We start from the raw sequence: 16,453 nt of genomic DNA on the forward strand, positions 1-16,453 counted from the left end.
CGATATACTAGCACCACTGGCAGCAAAACAGCCCCAGACAATGATACTACCACCACCATGCTTGACAGTTGGTACAGTGTTCTTAGGTTTAATAGCCTCAACTTTACTCCTCCAAACACTGTGGACAGTGATACTGGTATTCCAGCAGTTTCCATTCCGTGGCATGTTTGAGCCTTGGTTGCTCCTGTATTGTTCCAGAACATCCCAACCAATTTTCTCTCATTTGAGAGTGATGGTTTGCAACTCCAAAGTCTGGACTGTATAATTGTTTGAACTGATGATCAAACACTCATCAGTTTAGTTCAGGTACCTTAGAAGTTCACTGAGATCTAAGAAGAACTTTTCCACTGATTTGAGCACTGGTCAATCCAGTAAGTGCTGTCAAAAAGTCCTTTTTATCCTGGCAGAGAGAAACCACCATTTGTAGTCAATCATGATCACTAACAAGAAGCTAATAGATATTAATCTCATCAAATTAAAAGAAATGCAGAACCTTCAGAACCTAGAAGTACTTTTTTCTCTTGATTCTTATTTTTCATTCTTATTTCTTAAAATGATTAAAGGCAAAACTGTCATATTTTGAGGTTGTTTAATAAAAAACTAGCATTTCCACAGCAAGAAGATCCAGAATTCAAATCCACCATTTGCCTGGAGCCTTTCTGTGTGGAGCTTCCATGTTCTTTCCGGGTACTCTGGTTTCCTCCCACTGTCCAAAGACATACAGTTAGTGGGGTTAGGTTAACTGGGGATTTAAATTGCCCATAGGTGTGCATGTGATTGAGAATGGTTGTTTGTCTCTCTGTATTGGCCCTGCAACAAGCTGGCAACCGGTCCAGGTTGTACCCTGCCTCTTGCCCTATGACAGCTGGGATAAGCACCAGCCCCCTCGTGACCCTAAAATTAGATAAGCAGAAGAGAATGGATGGACGGTGAGTTTGCTCCATGTGTTTAAACCAAACCTGTTTTACTGAAAGTTTACTTTTGCTAATTTGTGACTTTACAAAAACATGAAAACATGGTTTCACAGAATGTTAAATACTGAAAAGCATACTAGTATTCATAAATGTTTAATTTCTTCAAGTAAGGCTGTTAAACCTTTCAGGTACCAAGTGTACTGTGATAGTATTATATTTTTGTTCATAAATAAAAGATTTTGAAATTAAAAAGAAATGCAAAGAAGTTCATATTTGGTTTTAGACACCATTAGTACTAACAAATGAATGAATGCTAGTCGCTTCTTTGTCCTGTTCTGTAAACTTTAAAGTAGAAGGGAAAAACTAAACATCAGACATAAAAAATGTCTTCTGCATATGAAGACAAACTTACTGAAATAAAGAGTGACTGTGGAAATATCCTCTCAAATATTTTATTCTGAGAATTATGTTAGATTAAAATGGAAAAGTCTTGTAATTTTCTGCTAGCGACTCTAAACAAGTAAAAGGTTGTAGAGCCTGTCAGGGCATTTGTCCTCATCATCTACAAAAAATATAACACTTCTGTTGAAGCACCGAGGCTGCTGTTACACATAGTTTTTAATGGGTTACTGCAGGATCTAATGGCTACAACACCACTTTTAGTTCATAGGTGCTATGTGCCAGCCTTTAAGCTCTCATTTTTCAAACCATAAGAAAATAAACACAAGTTCTTCTTTAGCTTGTTCCTCGAGGTTATTCATGATTCATGTTATTCATTCACCAACACACTGGTCCACTGCAGATTTCGAATTGTATCTATACAAAATCATAATTTTAGAGAGGTCAGATAAGAATACACTGCCATTCATATTTTTATAATGCTTCATTTTAGTATTACATCACTGTTATGGTGATAAAAAGAAAAGGCTTTAACTGTGTCATAGTATGATTTTCTCATGAAAATTATTGCGACTCTGACTTTTTAAGGTAATATTAGGTGGGTTAGATGGAAAATATGAAACAGTTGTTCCACTTTGCTCTCTAATCTTCTGCTGCAATTGACTTCCAGAAGTTTAAAAAATATTTCATTATAAAAAAAGATGCATGTACCCTAAAAGTTAAACCCTCACAGACTCAAATGATGTCACATATCATCATCATTATTGTGTTATAGTTCAGTTCTTATCGCCATAGAGAAACTTATGGGACAAACTGTTTAACTTGAATATCTTCTGGGTTTTTGTCTTTACTCAGATTTGATATGACATCAATTAGAAAAGATGTAAAAGGAAAATGCTCCTGTGAGTTCATGAAAAGGTTCTTTTTTCTTGTAACGTGAAGCCTTGGCTCTCTTTACAGTTTGGCTCTCGTTTCAGTTCTGTTTGCTCCTGTTTTCATACACACCCAGCTTAACCTGATATGAACTGCGGACGTGAAGGTGTGCATAAAGGATATGAACTATCTAAGAAAGCCCTGATGCATCTCATAGCCTGACAAAAGAACAATCCTGAACCTTCATGAATCGTTGATTATAACATTACCTCTAAAGGATGCACTGAAGGATGCAGATTTAAATTTTAAGCAGGTCAGAGTTCATCTGTGCCGTCACGCCTCCTGCCGGTGTTGGCGTTTCTTATGGTAACTTTAGACACTCCTCCAAAGTATCTTGAAGTTTGTCAGTCCTTTTGATTGCATGTGGGCCTCCAGCTAGAGAAAATATAGACAGGGTTAACTGAAGTTGAATATGCATTGTTGATTAGATACTTTCCTGCTGTAGAACCTGCTGCTGGATCTGTGCACTGTTCATGTTCCCCTCTGACTGAATCTTAACTTTCAGTATCGTTTGATTTGTTACTGCTATAGAATTAAGTGCATTACACACACAGACACACACCAACAACAACAAAATGAAAAACATTAGCATTAGCACATAATGGCGGGATACTACAGTGTTTGTATTTAGGACCTCACCTTTGAAACAGTAGAAAGAGAATCTGGAGTTGCATTCTCCATCATACCATTTCCACAAGTCTAAATTAATCAGTGTGCAGGATTGTTGTAATAAGTAGTTATTAGGCTGAGAAGGGCCCCAGTTAGTGAACATAGAGGTACTGTTGTCTGACCAGGAGGTCCAGGGATCTCTGTAGAGGCCGATCGGTGTCTGTGTAAACCCTGATCCTGTGAATGCCAGAGCTATGTTGGATTTTTCCCCATTGCTTCTTATGCTGGCCAGGTCTGTGTGGTGTGTCCTGCAGTATGACTGAGCTTTTGGCCAGGTTTGCTTTTCCTTCACTAAGACGTAAATTGTTGTGCCATTGGCTTTGAGAGGTTTAAGAGAAAACAGGTGTCAAAACAGGTGCATCGTGCTCATGTTATCTTAAACTGGTAGGGATAAGTCCTTAGACTTTTTCTTACCATCAAAACACAGGAAAGGGTAAGGAGTATCACAAGGCGCATCGTTCAACTCTTTTGTTCCTTCAGTTACCATACAGTGTTGATTTCCATTTAAATTGTTTGGCTGACCTTTAAACCAGGTCAAAAATTCATGTTTGCCATCAATATAAATACTCTTATCCCCCCTGGACCACTTCCAGCTGTAAACATTATCATAGAGCCCTATCCATGCCCCAGCAACATTGATGTCATTTCTGTTTTGTACCATTGTCATAAGCAACTCATTGATGTCTAGAGGTGGGGGAAAAAATCGATACTGCGTAGTATCGCGATATTTTGTTTGCTAATAATGTATCGATACAGGGACAGCAGATATTGATATTTTGTTCCAAAAACTTCCAGTCCACCAGATGGTGCGGTTGAGCTTTTTCTCTAGTGAGGTCAGCAGAGGTTAGGTCAGCACATGGGAAAATAGATCAAACAAAGGTGGAGGAAGAAAAAGAGATCAGGAAAGCGCCATCTGCGTTTAAATCAAATGTCTGGACGTACTTTGGATTTTTTAACAAGGATGGAAAAAATGAGATGGATATGACACACGGGATTTGCAAGGTGTGTCATATGAAAATAAAGTACTCTGGGAATACTACGAACATGAGGGCCCATCTTACACGGCACCATCCAAAGATAGCATTAACCGCGGACGGGAAAGCTAGCTCTGAATCAGCTCCACTGAAAAATCAACCAACGCTGGACACTCTTAGCTTAGCAAAGCTATCTCCCAATTCAGAGCGAGCTAAGAAAATAACACAATCTATCACGTACTTCATCTGCAAAGACCTGCGTCCTTACAACATTGTGGAAAACGAGTGCTTTTCTTACATGATCAAGATGCTGGAACCCAGGTATGTGATACCATCACGACGTTTTTTCGCAGACACAGCCGTACCCAATCTCTACATAGATGTGAAGCGTAAAGTTGAGGAAAGTTTGACTTGTGACGCATGGACCTCGCGGGCTGTGGATTCATATGTGACTATAACAGCTCATTATCTCACAGCGGACTGGCAACTGCTGTCTTACGTTCTCCAAACTCGAACATTACATGAAAGTCACACCGGAGCGAACATTGCAAATCTCCTGCAAAATGCAGCACAGGAATGGGGGATTGCCGACAAAAATCTGGTGGTTGTCACCGACAATGCTTCTAATATGACAATTGCCACTCAGCTAGCGGGATACCTGCATGTGAAGTGTTTCGCCCATACGCTCAATCTGGCATCACAACGAGCCTTAAACCTGCCTGCAGTAGCCAGGGTCTTGGGAAGAGTGCGGCGCATAACTGGGTTTTTCAATAGAAGCACAGTGGCAAACCACGCTCTGGAGCAAAAACAGAAAATGTTACAGCTCCCAACTCACAAGCTCAAGACCGACGTCTGCACGAGATGGAACAGTGCTTATGACATGCTCCAGCGTTTCCTTGAACAACAACCTGCGATTTGTGCAGCGCTGCTGTCTCCTGAAGTCAGAAAGAGTAGCACAGATATCTTTACTCTAAACGAGACGGATATTGGGAACACTGAAGAAATTGTCCGGGCCTTGAAGTCAATGCAAGTCGCGACTACTGTGATGTCTGAGGAAAAGAATCCTACTCTGTCTCTCGTAGCACCGCTGCTAGCACAGCTGTTGCACGACACCCAAGACAACATTGGTGACACAGCGCTGGTCAGAAACATCAAGCAAAGTATCAGTCAAGATCTTAAGAAGAGATATGCCAGCACAGTCGAGAGGAACACCCTCTACACAGCATCAGCTCTCGACCCACGCTTTAAAACCCTGCCGTTCCTGTCACTGGAAGAAAGACAGGAAACCTATGCCAGAGTGGTTGCTGAGGCTATAACCCTTCAGGTAAGCAAACATTCTGGTGTTATAATTTAAATAACTTACTTACAATATTAGTAGATCGGTGATATTTTTGTCATATTGGTAATATTCTATTTAACAATTAAATACATTAATTATAATTTGCTAACATATTACTGCATACTAAAAGATATGAAATATTTATTTTCTTCCTCTCTCTGTATGTGTGTGGGTTTTCTACAGGAAGAAAAGAGGCAGCAGCCCATCTGTGAGCCAGAAGCCCATGAACATCATGAGAAACCTGACGAGACTGAACAAAATCTCAGACCCCCTCTCATACCAGCCAAGATGAGGAAGTCTTGTGGGTTAACAGACTTGCTTGGTCAGACTTATGGTGATGTTGGAGCCCCACCAAAATCATTATCTGCCACAGCTGAGGAGGAGGTGAAAAGATACCAGGAGGTCACGTCACTGGCACTCACAGAATACCCACTAAGCTGGTGGAAATCCCATGAGGAAGTCTATCCTTTCCTGGCCACACTGGCAAAAAGATACAGTGGGGCAAAATAGTATTTAGTCAGCCACCGATTGTGCAAGTTCCCCCACTTAAAATGATGACAGAGGTCAGTAATTTGCACCAGAGGTACACTTCAACTGTGAGAGACAGAATGTGAAAAAAAAATCCATGAATCCACATGGTAGGATTTGTAAAGAATTTATTCGTAAATCAGGGTGGAAAATAAGTATTTGGTCAATAACAAAAATACAACTCAATACTTTGTAACATAACCTTTGTTGGCAATAACAGAGGTCAAACGTTTACTATAGGTCTTTACCAGGTTTGCACACACAGTAGCTGGTATTTTGGCCCATTCCTCCATGCAGATCTTCTCGAGAGCAGTGATGTTTTGGGGCTGTCGCCGAGCAACACGGACTTTCAACTCCCGCCACAGATTTTCTATGGGGTTGAGGTCTGGAGACTGGCTAGGCCACTCCAGGACTTTCAAATGCTTCTTACGGAGCCACTCCTTTGTTGCCCGGGCGGTGTGTTTTGGATCATTGTCATGTTGGAAGACCCAGCCTCGTTTCATCTTCAAAGTTCTCACTGATGGAAGGAGGTTTTGGCTCAAAATCTCACGATACATGGCCCCATTCATTCTGTCCTTAACACGGATCAGTCGTCCTGTCCCCTTGGCAGAAAAACAGCCCCATAGCATGATGTTTCCACCCCCATGCTTCACAGTAGGTATGGTGTTCTTGGGATGCAACTCAGTATTCTTCTTCCTCCAAACACGACGAGTTGAGTTTATACCAAAAAGTTCTACTTTGGTTTCATCTGACCACATGACATTCTCCCAATCCTCTGCTGTATCATCCATGTGCTCTCTGGCAAACTTCAGACGGGCCTGGACATGCACTGGCTTCAGCAGCGGAACACGTCTGGCACTGCGGGATTTGATTCCCTGCCGTTGTAGTGTGTTACTGATGGTGACCTTTGTTACTTTGGTCCCAGCTCTCTGCAGGTCATTCACCAGGTCCCCCCTTGTGGTTCTGGGATCTTTGCTCACCGTTCTCATGATCATTTTGACCCCACGGGATGAGATCTTGCGTGGAGCCCCAGATCGAGGGAGATTATCAGTGGTCTTGTATGTCTTCCATTTTCTGATGATTGCTCCCACAGTTGATTTTTTCACACCAAGCTGCTTGCCTATTGTAGATTCACTCTTCCCAGTCTGGTGCAGGTCTACAAAACTTTTCCTGGTGTCCTTCGAAAGCTCTTTGGTCTTGGCCATGGCGGCGTTTGGGGTCTGACTGTTTGAGGCTGTGGACAGGTGTCTTTTATACAGATGATGAGTTTAAACAGGTGCCATTCATACAGGTAACGAGTGGGGGACAGAAAAGCTTCTTACAGAAGACGTTACAGGTCTGTGAGAGCCAGAGATTTTCCTTGTTTGAGGTGACCAAATACTTATTTTCCACCCTAATTTACGAATAAATTCTTTACAAATCCTACCATGTGGATTCATGGATTTTTTTTTCACATTCTGTCTCTCACAGTTGAAGTGTACCTCTGGTGCAAATTACTGACCTCTGTCATCATTTTAAGTGGGGGAACTTGCACAATCGGTGGCTGACTAAATACTTTTTTGCCCCACTGTACCTTTGTATCCCAGGTACTAGTGTCTCGGCTGAAAGAGTCTTCTCAACCGCTGGAGACATCGTCACAGCAAAACGGAGCACTCTGACTTCAGAGCATGTTGATCAGCTCCTTTTTCTGAGCAAGAATGCTGACATTGCTTCACTGTCCAAATGTGTTTAACTTTTTAGGGCAGCAACAAACAGGACAGTTTACTTATTTTAATTTAAGAAATGTTTTATTTTATTTAAATTTAAAACTTTTTTATTTAATGTAAAATTATATTTTGTTTTAAGCTATAATTGTACCAGATAGTTACGTTCAGTTAAGTTGGTTACTAGACTGTTATACAAACCGTTCACTTTGTCAGCAATAAAACTGACTGACATGAGAGAAAGACTGAGTGTGAGACTTTATTATTAGATAAAATGAATATTGATAAAGTTTACCTTTATGGACAAAATCTGCAGTAGAAAAAATATGTGATAAATCACAGAATATCGTATTGCAATACCCAGAATATTGCAAAAATATATATATATTAAAAAAAAAATCGCAATAATATCGTATCGTGAGTTAAGTATTGTGATAATATCGTATCGTGGGGTGTATGGTGATTCCCACCTCTATTGATGTCACTGTTGAAGATGATGACCATGTCAGTAAAATTTTCTCTGCAGCAACGTTGAGCTTCAGTCCAGCTCCTTCTCTGGTTCACAAAGTGATATTCTCTGGAGTAGGGAAAAGAGCTAGAAAGTCCTGCTGAGAAACAGAAAAAGGCTTTATTTTAAGACTGATATAATGAAGACTGTATAATAATATTTTAATCAAATATTCATAATTAAATAATTCAGGTTAACAGTCTTACTGTATCAAACTACATACAGTAATAATGTTTGTACAACCGTGTACAATCAATGTACATGGTTGATACACCAATACTCCAAATGCAGTATTGGGAACACCAAGTGAACAAATAAACAACCAAAAAAACCTTAACTTTTATTCTAAAACATAAAACAAGGTAAAGATTCATTTTCACGCTCTCACAGGTAGCTCTCTCCGCCGGGAGAGAAATCATGCTTGTGCAAATAAACGTACTTTTGGAGGCTGAGCCCAAAGGAAGACGCAGCCCTGATGTGATTAGTCACTTTGATGGACACTGCGTTATGAATTTAGTGACATCACACAATTATTGCCAATTATTCGAATGCACATCCAATAAACTCACCGTTCAAGAAACCAGTATAGTAAGTGACACAAGCCAGGATTGAGCCATGCTTTCATGTTGTTTAAGGCACATTCTGACCCTACTATATGAATATTGCAGCGGAATTCAGACCACGCAACATTTTTCCAATATTTTTGTTGAATCTGTGAAAAGTGTAGCCCAGTTCCCTGTTCTTAGCTGACAGGATTGGTAACTGTTATGGTCTTCTGCTCCTGGAGCTCATTTACTTAAAGTATTCAATATGTTGTGTATTCAGCAATGCTCTTCTTTGTACCTCGAAATGAGTCGTAGTAAGTGGTTATTGCTGTTGCCTCCCTGTTACCTTAAAGTAGTCTAGAGATTCTTCTTGCACTTCTGGCAACAACAAAAAATATTTACCCTAGACAACTGCTGGTCACTGGATATTTACACTTTTCCAGATACTTTAGATAAAAGAAATTGAACAGTTGTACCAACCATAACCCTCAAATATACCTGAGTTCACATTTATTCCTGTCAGAAATCATAATTCTTCCAGATTTCTGATCAGTTAAGCTGTTATATTAATAAATGTTGTGCAGCAGACCTTCAAGGGCCCAATATTTTCTATAAAAGCATTTCATACATTCTCACAGAAAGACTTTATCAGTAAGTCTATAAACTGTAGTTCTTATGTCTGAGATACTGACCTGACAGCAACAGGAGGACCAGTATGTTTATTTCCCCCATTCTTGGCTTCACTCTCTATAACAGACATAGCAATCGTCATTATTATTTCACCATAATTATAATCATCTGCATGATGAGCTTTTGTTACTATTATGCAGACCTTGACCCCCAAAGTCATGTGACTGAAAAAAGGAAAGAAGTAGCACAGTCTTTAAATGTAAACACACACGTAAACACACACACACACACACACACACGGATATTTCTGAATACTCTGCCAGCCACTTTGTAATGGCGTTCCATGGATGCACTGCTTGCTAGTCTCTTGCATCCTGCTGTTATGTGCTGGATTGTCTCAGGGGCAACTTTGCACAGCCTGCATCTGGTGTGTTGCTGGTGCAGTAGTACATGCCACTGGTACATGCAGCACAGGGGCCTGTCCTTCCCTGATGGTTCCTCTTCTTACTCCTCTCAGGCTTCTGCTGCCTGAGGTATTCACTAAGCAGTTGGTCAGTTGTGGCAATCTTCCTGATCCACTTATGGATCTTTTTTGTTTCATCCTGGAGTAGTTGTAACACTCACTAGTCCTCTGTCTCCTTCATTTTGCTGAGTGCACATTGTCAGGGTGCTGGACTTGGGGGTAAAACCCTCCACACATGGTAAGGAGCTTGTCTTTGATGTTAGCGGCTCTCCTCCTCTTGCCAGCTTATTATCCTAGCAGTATCTGACAGTCAGCAAGGGTGTAGGTGTTTATTGCCCTGATATTGTTATTCATATTCAGTTTGCAGCTTTCCTAGTGGCCTCTTCATGGTTCCCATTTGACTGGTAGATTCCAAGGTACATGTAGCTACCCTCAATGTCTGCCATGTTGCCTTGTGGTAGTGCATTTCCCTCAGTTTTAACTACTTTCTCTCCCATTGATAGCATCCGACTACATTTCTCCAGTCCAATTCCACAAATGATCTTATGGAGTGATGAATCCAAAATTAAAGTTTCTGGTTCCAATCATTGTCAATGATCAGGAGAATGCCCATCTGTAAAACACAGTGGAGACTCTGTTGTGATTTGGAGCTGTATTTCAGGCAGTGGTGTTGGTTATCTTGTCAAAATTGATCTAATTATGAAAAGTACCGTCAGACTTTGGTCCACTATGCAGTGGCATTGGAAAAAGATCTGATGGGATAACAGTGATCTAAAACACACTACCAATACCTGAAACTATATCTGTGTCTATTATTTTACATGTGATCAGTCAATAAATCAGTTGTATCGGAATTACAATTTACTTCTCTGGTTTGGGGTTAGAGCTGGGGTCATCATTGATTAAATATCATATGTTCACATCGGGGTTTTTTTTTAAGATGATGCATTACGTTTATTCACACACTATAGAAAGTAAATCTGTTACATTTATTTTACATTACCCATCAAAATAGCCCGAGATTCATGGACACATAATTACCAAGTAAACAATATAATTCTTAGGCTACATGCCTACACAATGCCCAAATCTATGTCCTAACGAGGACACAGCCACAACATCCTTCTTTTAGTGTTTAAGAATGACCACAAACCAGCTTCTACTGTTTAACAAGCAACAGGTACATTTGTTACATTTTGCACATTATATTTGTTGCCTGGTGAAAATCAAGCTTTTGGTGCTTAGTTGGGGTCAGCATACACCGAGTTGCCTGGAAAGGTTTGATTCTGTTTGCAGCAATGGTTGTTGTCCTTGCTGCAATAAAAAATAAATTATATTTTTAAACCCCTTCCTCCAACCAAAATTGTTGATCATTCCAATAGATTCTCAGCTTTTTTGTATTTATGGACATTTAACAAACGTGATGGCTCAAAGTTTTGGCCTTTTTAAGTGGGAATTTGTGTTTTCGGAAACAAGCATAACTACAGGAAACAAACTTTCAAGTTTCAGTATGTCAGTGTCTTTGACATATGAGGAGAGAGTGGTATTACATGTAGTCAAGGTTGCTAACTGGACGACAACCAGTGGACAATGAATTAGATGGTATGCATCTTAATCTTTAGGCTGCTGAAGTGCCCTGTTTCATGGATTATGGATTTGCATTGCTATGACGTTCATGTTGGATAGAAGGATGTGATGTTTTACATTACCCAAGAGGTTTATCCCCTCTTTAAATTAGGGGATAAACCCCTAATTTAAAGATGTTGACTGAAATAGAAATCAATTTCACCACAGTGAGGGTGTAAACAAGTGACTACATCTGTAAAACTGCTTTGAAAAGGTTTATAAGTGTACTGGATATGGTGATAATGGGAAGATGGGTAACATCTTGATCTGCTCTGCTAGATAATCATTACCACCTGTGCTTTGTGTGTATAAATAAAGTAGACATTCTGTCTACTAAAACACATGGATCCCCTTATATCCTACTTGGATCTTCACAGGAGCACATTTTGTAGAAAGTAGATATGAATAAACCATTATCCCAATTTCGCTTATGTGCCATTTTACCATATAAGTACTAGATTGGGTATTGGAGTAAGCATTGCTATAACTATAGGATGGTATTCTCATTGTGTCCCTGAGACTCAAACTAATATTAAGTGAATCCTAATAAAGGAGGAAAATTCAGGAAACACTAGAGACACATTCTTGTAGTTTAAAGCTGAATTGTGTGGGAGGTTTGCAGTCATTCCACTTAAAGTGAGTAATCCAATATTGGTGCAATTTCTGAAAATGTTTATTGTTTCTAAAAGTGCACAATCCTGCAACAAGCCTAGCGACAAGTCTCTAGTGTTTCCTGAATGAGGACAAAAGAGCAGTTTTACTCACCTATTCAGATTTAATATGTGAGTCAAACACACTCATGCATGACCAAATCAGCAAAAAACACATTCACATCATTTTGGGAGAGATTAGTTAGATTTTTTACTTATTAGCATTTGGATCAAGCAGTGACAGTGGAAAGACAAAGGAGGAAAATAATGCCTCAAACAAGGCCCCTGCAGACACTGAGGGCAGGCATGCAGACACAAATAAATCAGAACTCCAGCCAGGCAGGGGAGGCGTATTTCACACTCAAGGAGTGGCCTACTCTGTGGAACACCAGGGATCATTAATCTCTAGGAGACAAGCCCTCTGGCCTGCAGCTGGCACAGGTAGACATGAAGCTGGCTAAGCCCAGGCCACGAGCCTATAACACTACTGGTCTCATTGTGCTATCAGCTGTCCGATAGTACAGAACCGTGGCTGTTGACCTAGATGGAGGTGTACCCCAGCCAAGAGCCACAGACCCTGGGGCAGTGACAGCAGTGATATTTGAGGTGGATCTCGGTCTTGAGTGTTGATGGTTGGATCTCAAAAGAAAGATAAAAGAAGTCATCATTATTAAATCAATGATGATTTTAATTTTCATTTCATGTAACCAGTAATTGCTCTGATTCTTCTCCAAAGTTTCCTTTATTCTCTCACCAGTTTAGGAAGATCAGAGGAGACTACTGTCATGGTAATTCTCTCTTGATCTCTCATCAACTGGGAGTAAACTTCTGTGTCTTTTATGAATCTTTCCTCACTGAGATGGAGTGCAGATGTGTGTCAAATTAAAGCAAATTATGATGAAACTGAATTAAGCCTGCACTACTTCAAAACTCAAGCCAGATGACATAAAAGGAACTGTTTTTGACACACCAGCAAAACGAATGAGTGAAGAACAATTATATTTGATCAGGCTAAAATAGAGCTGTGGCTTAAATGTTGGGAATCAAACCAGCAATGCCTGAAATTAAAAAGCATTTACAATGTGCTAATATGTATCTAATCCTTCTAAAGATGATATCATAGTGCAACATTTCTTCAGGTAATTCAGGTGTTTGTGCTGCTGAGAAGTCAGACATGAGTTTCCAACCTTGTCTATGAAATAGTCAAAGTTCAGAGTGACTGTGTGACTCATGCTGGGCCTGGGGTGTCAAAAAGCCGAAGCTACCTTGCCATACCTGGTGGCTATTTAATAGCATGATGTGAAATTACATTCTGTTACGGGTAGAACAATTTTCTTTAGGAAGCTAATCTGATTAGTAATAAATCTGTGATGTAGGTCCAGGGTGACGTAGGCCTCTCAGGGAACCTATCTCTCTGCTGTGCATGCACTAGTCATGGAGAAGGGCTTTTGCTGTATGTTGTCTGAGTCCTCTGTGAGAGCATGCTAACAGCAGTAGCTCCAGCACCCCAAAGCACCCATTTTATGACTAAGGCTATGTCCACACGTAGCCGGGTATTTTTGAAAACGCAGATTTTTCTATGCGTTTGCACCTTTTGTCCACACGTAAACGGCGTTTTTGGTCACTGAAAACGGAGATTTTAAAAACTCCGGCCAGGGTGGATATTTTTGAAAACTCCGTTTTTGCATTTACGTGTGGACGAGAAAAACGGAGAAAACGCAGCGTCAAAGGTGTGCGCCTTTTTTGACGTCACACTGTTCGCCATGTTATTGTTTCGGTGAAATGAATTTCTACAATACTATTACTGTTAATTGTACACAGTTACTGTCCCTCCACATATATGACTTGGTTCTGCTTCAATGCCCCAGCTTTGTTTACTTTTTCCCACCGAGGCTTCTAGACTTCTGATTGGTCAACATTTCTACAGGTTAGGATTATATCGCCACCTGTTGCTTTGGCATGTTCCTAGCAGCGTTTTTCTTCATTTCTGCCTTTACATGTGGACGGGATTATTTTTTAAAACGAAAACGGAAAATCTCCGTTTTCAAAAATACCCGTGTACGTGTGGACGTAGCCTAAAACTGTTAGTAGCAAACTGGACACTGTGTTCACCACTTACATGAAGTCCTGTTGATGCAACCTTATGACATCTCTCTACGTCCCTCCACTTTGCCTTGTTAGCCCAAATGAGAACGCTAGCTCCTAGCAACAAGCCAGGCTAATGTAAGGACACTCACATTAGCAGTTATCATAGATCTTCTGGTATGGTCAGGAGATACAAATCGTGTGGGATGTAACAAGACAAAAAGGCTTAACATGCACTGACATGACACATAAAATTGCTTCCTCCACCATCCTGCTCACCTCAAGCCTCATCATCTGAACTGAAGTCAGGGATCTAATGGACAAAAACATGCATAGAAAATGCTTATTTATGCCTGAGATTTTTGCAATTATTGATTTTCACGTGACTGGACTGCTGACAGCAAATGCTAACAAGCTGTTAGCTAAGCTATAATTATGCCAGCTAACGCTAGGCTCAAATGTTAAATTGCATGAATGGTGTTGAGTTTAGCTAGCAGTGCAATTATGACTGAGGCTACAATTTCAGTTAGAGACCTGCTCCAGTGTTTGAGTCTGTGCCAGTCTCCAACTCTAGCAACATGCTTATTTGGAGACATAATGTCTCCAAATAAGTCCTGAGTCTTCACTTCATTATTTTACTTGACATCTACTGTGGTCGTCTACAGATGCAAAACTACAAAATGGTCTCTGTGTCAAATACTTATGGACTTAGCTGTATATGATTTTTGCAGGGTGACAGAACAGAAACAGAAACATGTAAGTGATCTCTCAAACAGCATAGTGCCTGCATCTCATGCAGAAAGCAAACACGGTACAGTGAAGTGGCAAGGGAAATTGCAATGGCAGGCTAAGACCAGCAATTTACTCCAAAACAAAATCACTTTGGCAGCTTCTCACATTCTGTTGATTTCAGCACTGCAGGCAAATGCCACCATACTCAATTCAGCTCCAGGTGTGTTTGTTCTGCAGTGTCGATGCCAGATGCCAGAAGAGCTCAACGCGCACAGCTGGACCAGACTCAATTCAAGAGTTTTTCAAAGCCAGGAATAAACACTTAAACTACTATTGAAAGTAAAAACAATTAGCCTGAAATCAATCAGAGGATCTCATTGAGCAGTGACAGCTTGTTCAAGAAATAAATATATTAAAAGATTTAAGAAAATGGGAATCATGTGTAAGAAACACAAACATCACACTTCCCTGTGGTTTTACTGGTATACCCTTCATTGTGGAGTTGATTCTCCTACTCCTTGACCATAAGCAGAAGCACTAAAAATTAAATTATTCAAAAGATATTATGGTGCACACACACTTTATGCTTCAGTTTTAGTGAGTGAAATCCTAGTGTGGATTGCACCTATACAGTTAATTTGTTAATTTAACATGCTAATGTTATGTGACAACTTAGCACTCAACCCTGTCCAAATATGGCCATTTCTAGTTCCAAAAAACAATACGGAAAAGTTAAAACTTCTGACATTTTGGGGGTGTCCAAATTCATGGACTGCATCCTCCTGAGGCCGCATATGTAGGGCGATTACGTCACAGCGATGCAACGAAGGCTGTCCAAATTCATAGACTCCGACAAATGAAGCCGACAAATGCGTCCTCCTTTTCCCCAGATTTTTAAGGATGGGTCGGGTGTGTCCTTTGTGGCCCACCATATCCCAGCCAATTCCAGTTTCCAACAATGGCAGCAGCTACTTAGTTTTATTTTTACTCTTATTACTCGTTCTGGGTCACAAAAAAAACCTTTTAACATATTTTCAGGCGAGACTGTAGCTGTGTAAACCTCAAATATCTGCTCGGTTTATCAAGATATCACAATTTTGCAAAAGTGCTCCGACGTTTTCGGAGATGTCTGCTACCCACCAGTTCGATAGCTAGCCGGGGCGAAAACAGCAAACTCGCGGCACATTATTTTCAAACCTGGTCTTTCCCTACTCATGATATATAAGTCACTTAGATAACTTAAAAATGTTATTGTTTGGGGGTTTTTCTCAGTGTTTTATTTGTCCGTGAGTAAATCGGTTTGGCTGAGATTACAGCTGAATAAACGTCAAACGGAAAACTGATTAAACAGAAATGTGAGATGATCGAGAATTTACGCCAGTGTCCTGTTATATTTTAGATAGCAAGGAGCAGACGGCTGAGTTTATTAAACTCCACCGAGACAGCTGGTGACGCAAAACTGAAGGCTAGACCGTCCTATTTCACAGCTGTTCACTTTCGGCCTGCCCAGCCTTCGGAGGACCCGGCCCACATAGACCGCAAAGGCCGGGTCCTCAGGAGGATGCAGCCTATGAATTTGGACAGCCCCTAACTCTTAAACATGGCAGAAATCAATAGCTGATATCTCAGCAACCATGTCTTTACAAACATTTGCAAAAGAATGAGTCATCCTAAAGAGTACTGCTATAACGGCTATCCTTACAGCAAGTCAGTTTGTGAAATTTCTTCACTCCTAGATATTCCACAATCAACTGT

The 16,453-nt window shown here is 40.4% G+C and overlaps 2 protein-coding genes across 2 annotated transcripts; one reads left to right on the forward strand and one right to left on the reverse strand.

Moving 5' to 3' along the window:
• Nucleotides 1–2,558: 2,558 nt before the first annotated feature.
• Nucleotides 2,559–14,199, reverse strand: LOC147304481 (macrophage mannose receptor 1-like). The gene is made up of 7 exons (XM_086279517.1): nt 14,180–14,199; nt 9,205–9,257; nt 7,940–8,067; nt 3,330–3,597; nt 2,886–3,233; nt 2,685–2,771; nt 2,559–2,623 (listed from the first exon to the last, which is right to left on the reverse strand). The coding sequence occupies exons 1-7, from the start codon at nt 14,197–14,199 to the stop codon at nt 2,559–2,561; spliced, it is 969 nt and encodes a 322-aa protein (XP_086135643.1).
• Nucleotides 4,704–7,611, forward strand: LOC147304482 (E3 SUMO-protein ligase ZBED1-like). The gene is made up of 3 exons (XM_086280639.1): nt 4,704–5,213; nt 5,412–5,719; nt 7,326–7,611. The coding sequence occupies exons 1-3, from the start codon at nt 4,704–4,706 to the stop codon at nt 7,486–7,488; spliced, it is 981 nt and encodes a 326-aa protein (XP_086136765.1). The 3' UTR covers nt 7,489–7,611.
• Nucleotides 14,200–16,453: the final 2,254 nt, after the last annotated feature.

The sequence above is a fragment of the Aulonocara sp. 'chitande type north' Nkhata Bay genome, linkage group LG22, assembly GCF_057382095.1.
Source record: "Aulonocara sp. 'chitande type north' Nkhata Bay isolate Kocher_YH1m ecotype deep benthic linkage group LG22, A_spYH_male_GT1.1, whole genome shotgun sequence".
Lineage (NCBI taxonomy): Eukaryota > Metazoa > Chordata > Actinopteri > Cichliformes > Cichlidae > Aulonocara > Aulonocara sp. 'chitande type north' Nkhata Bay.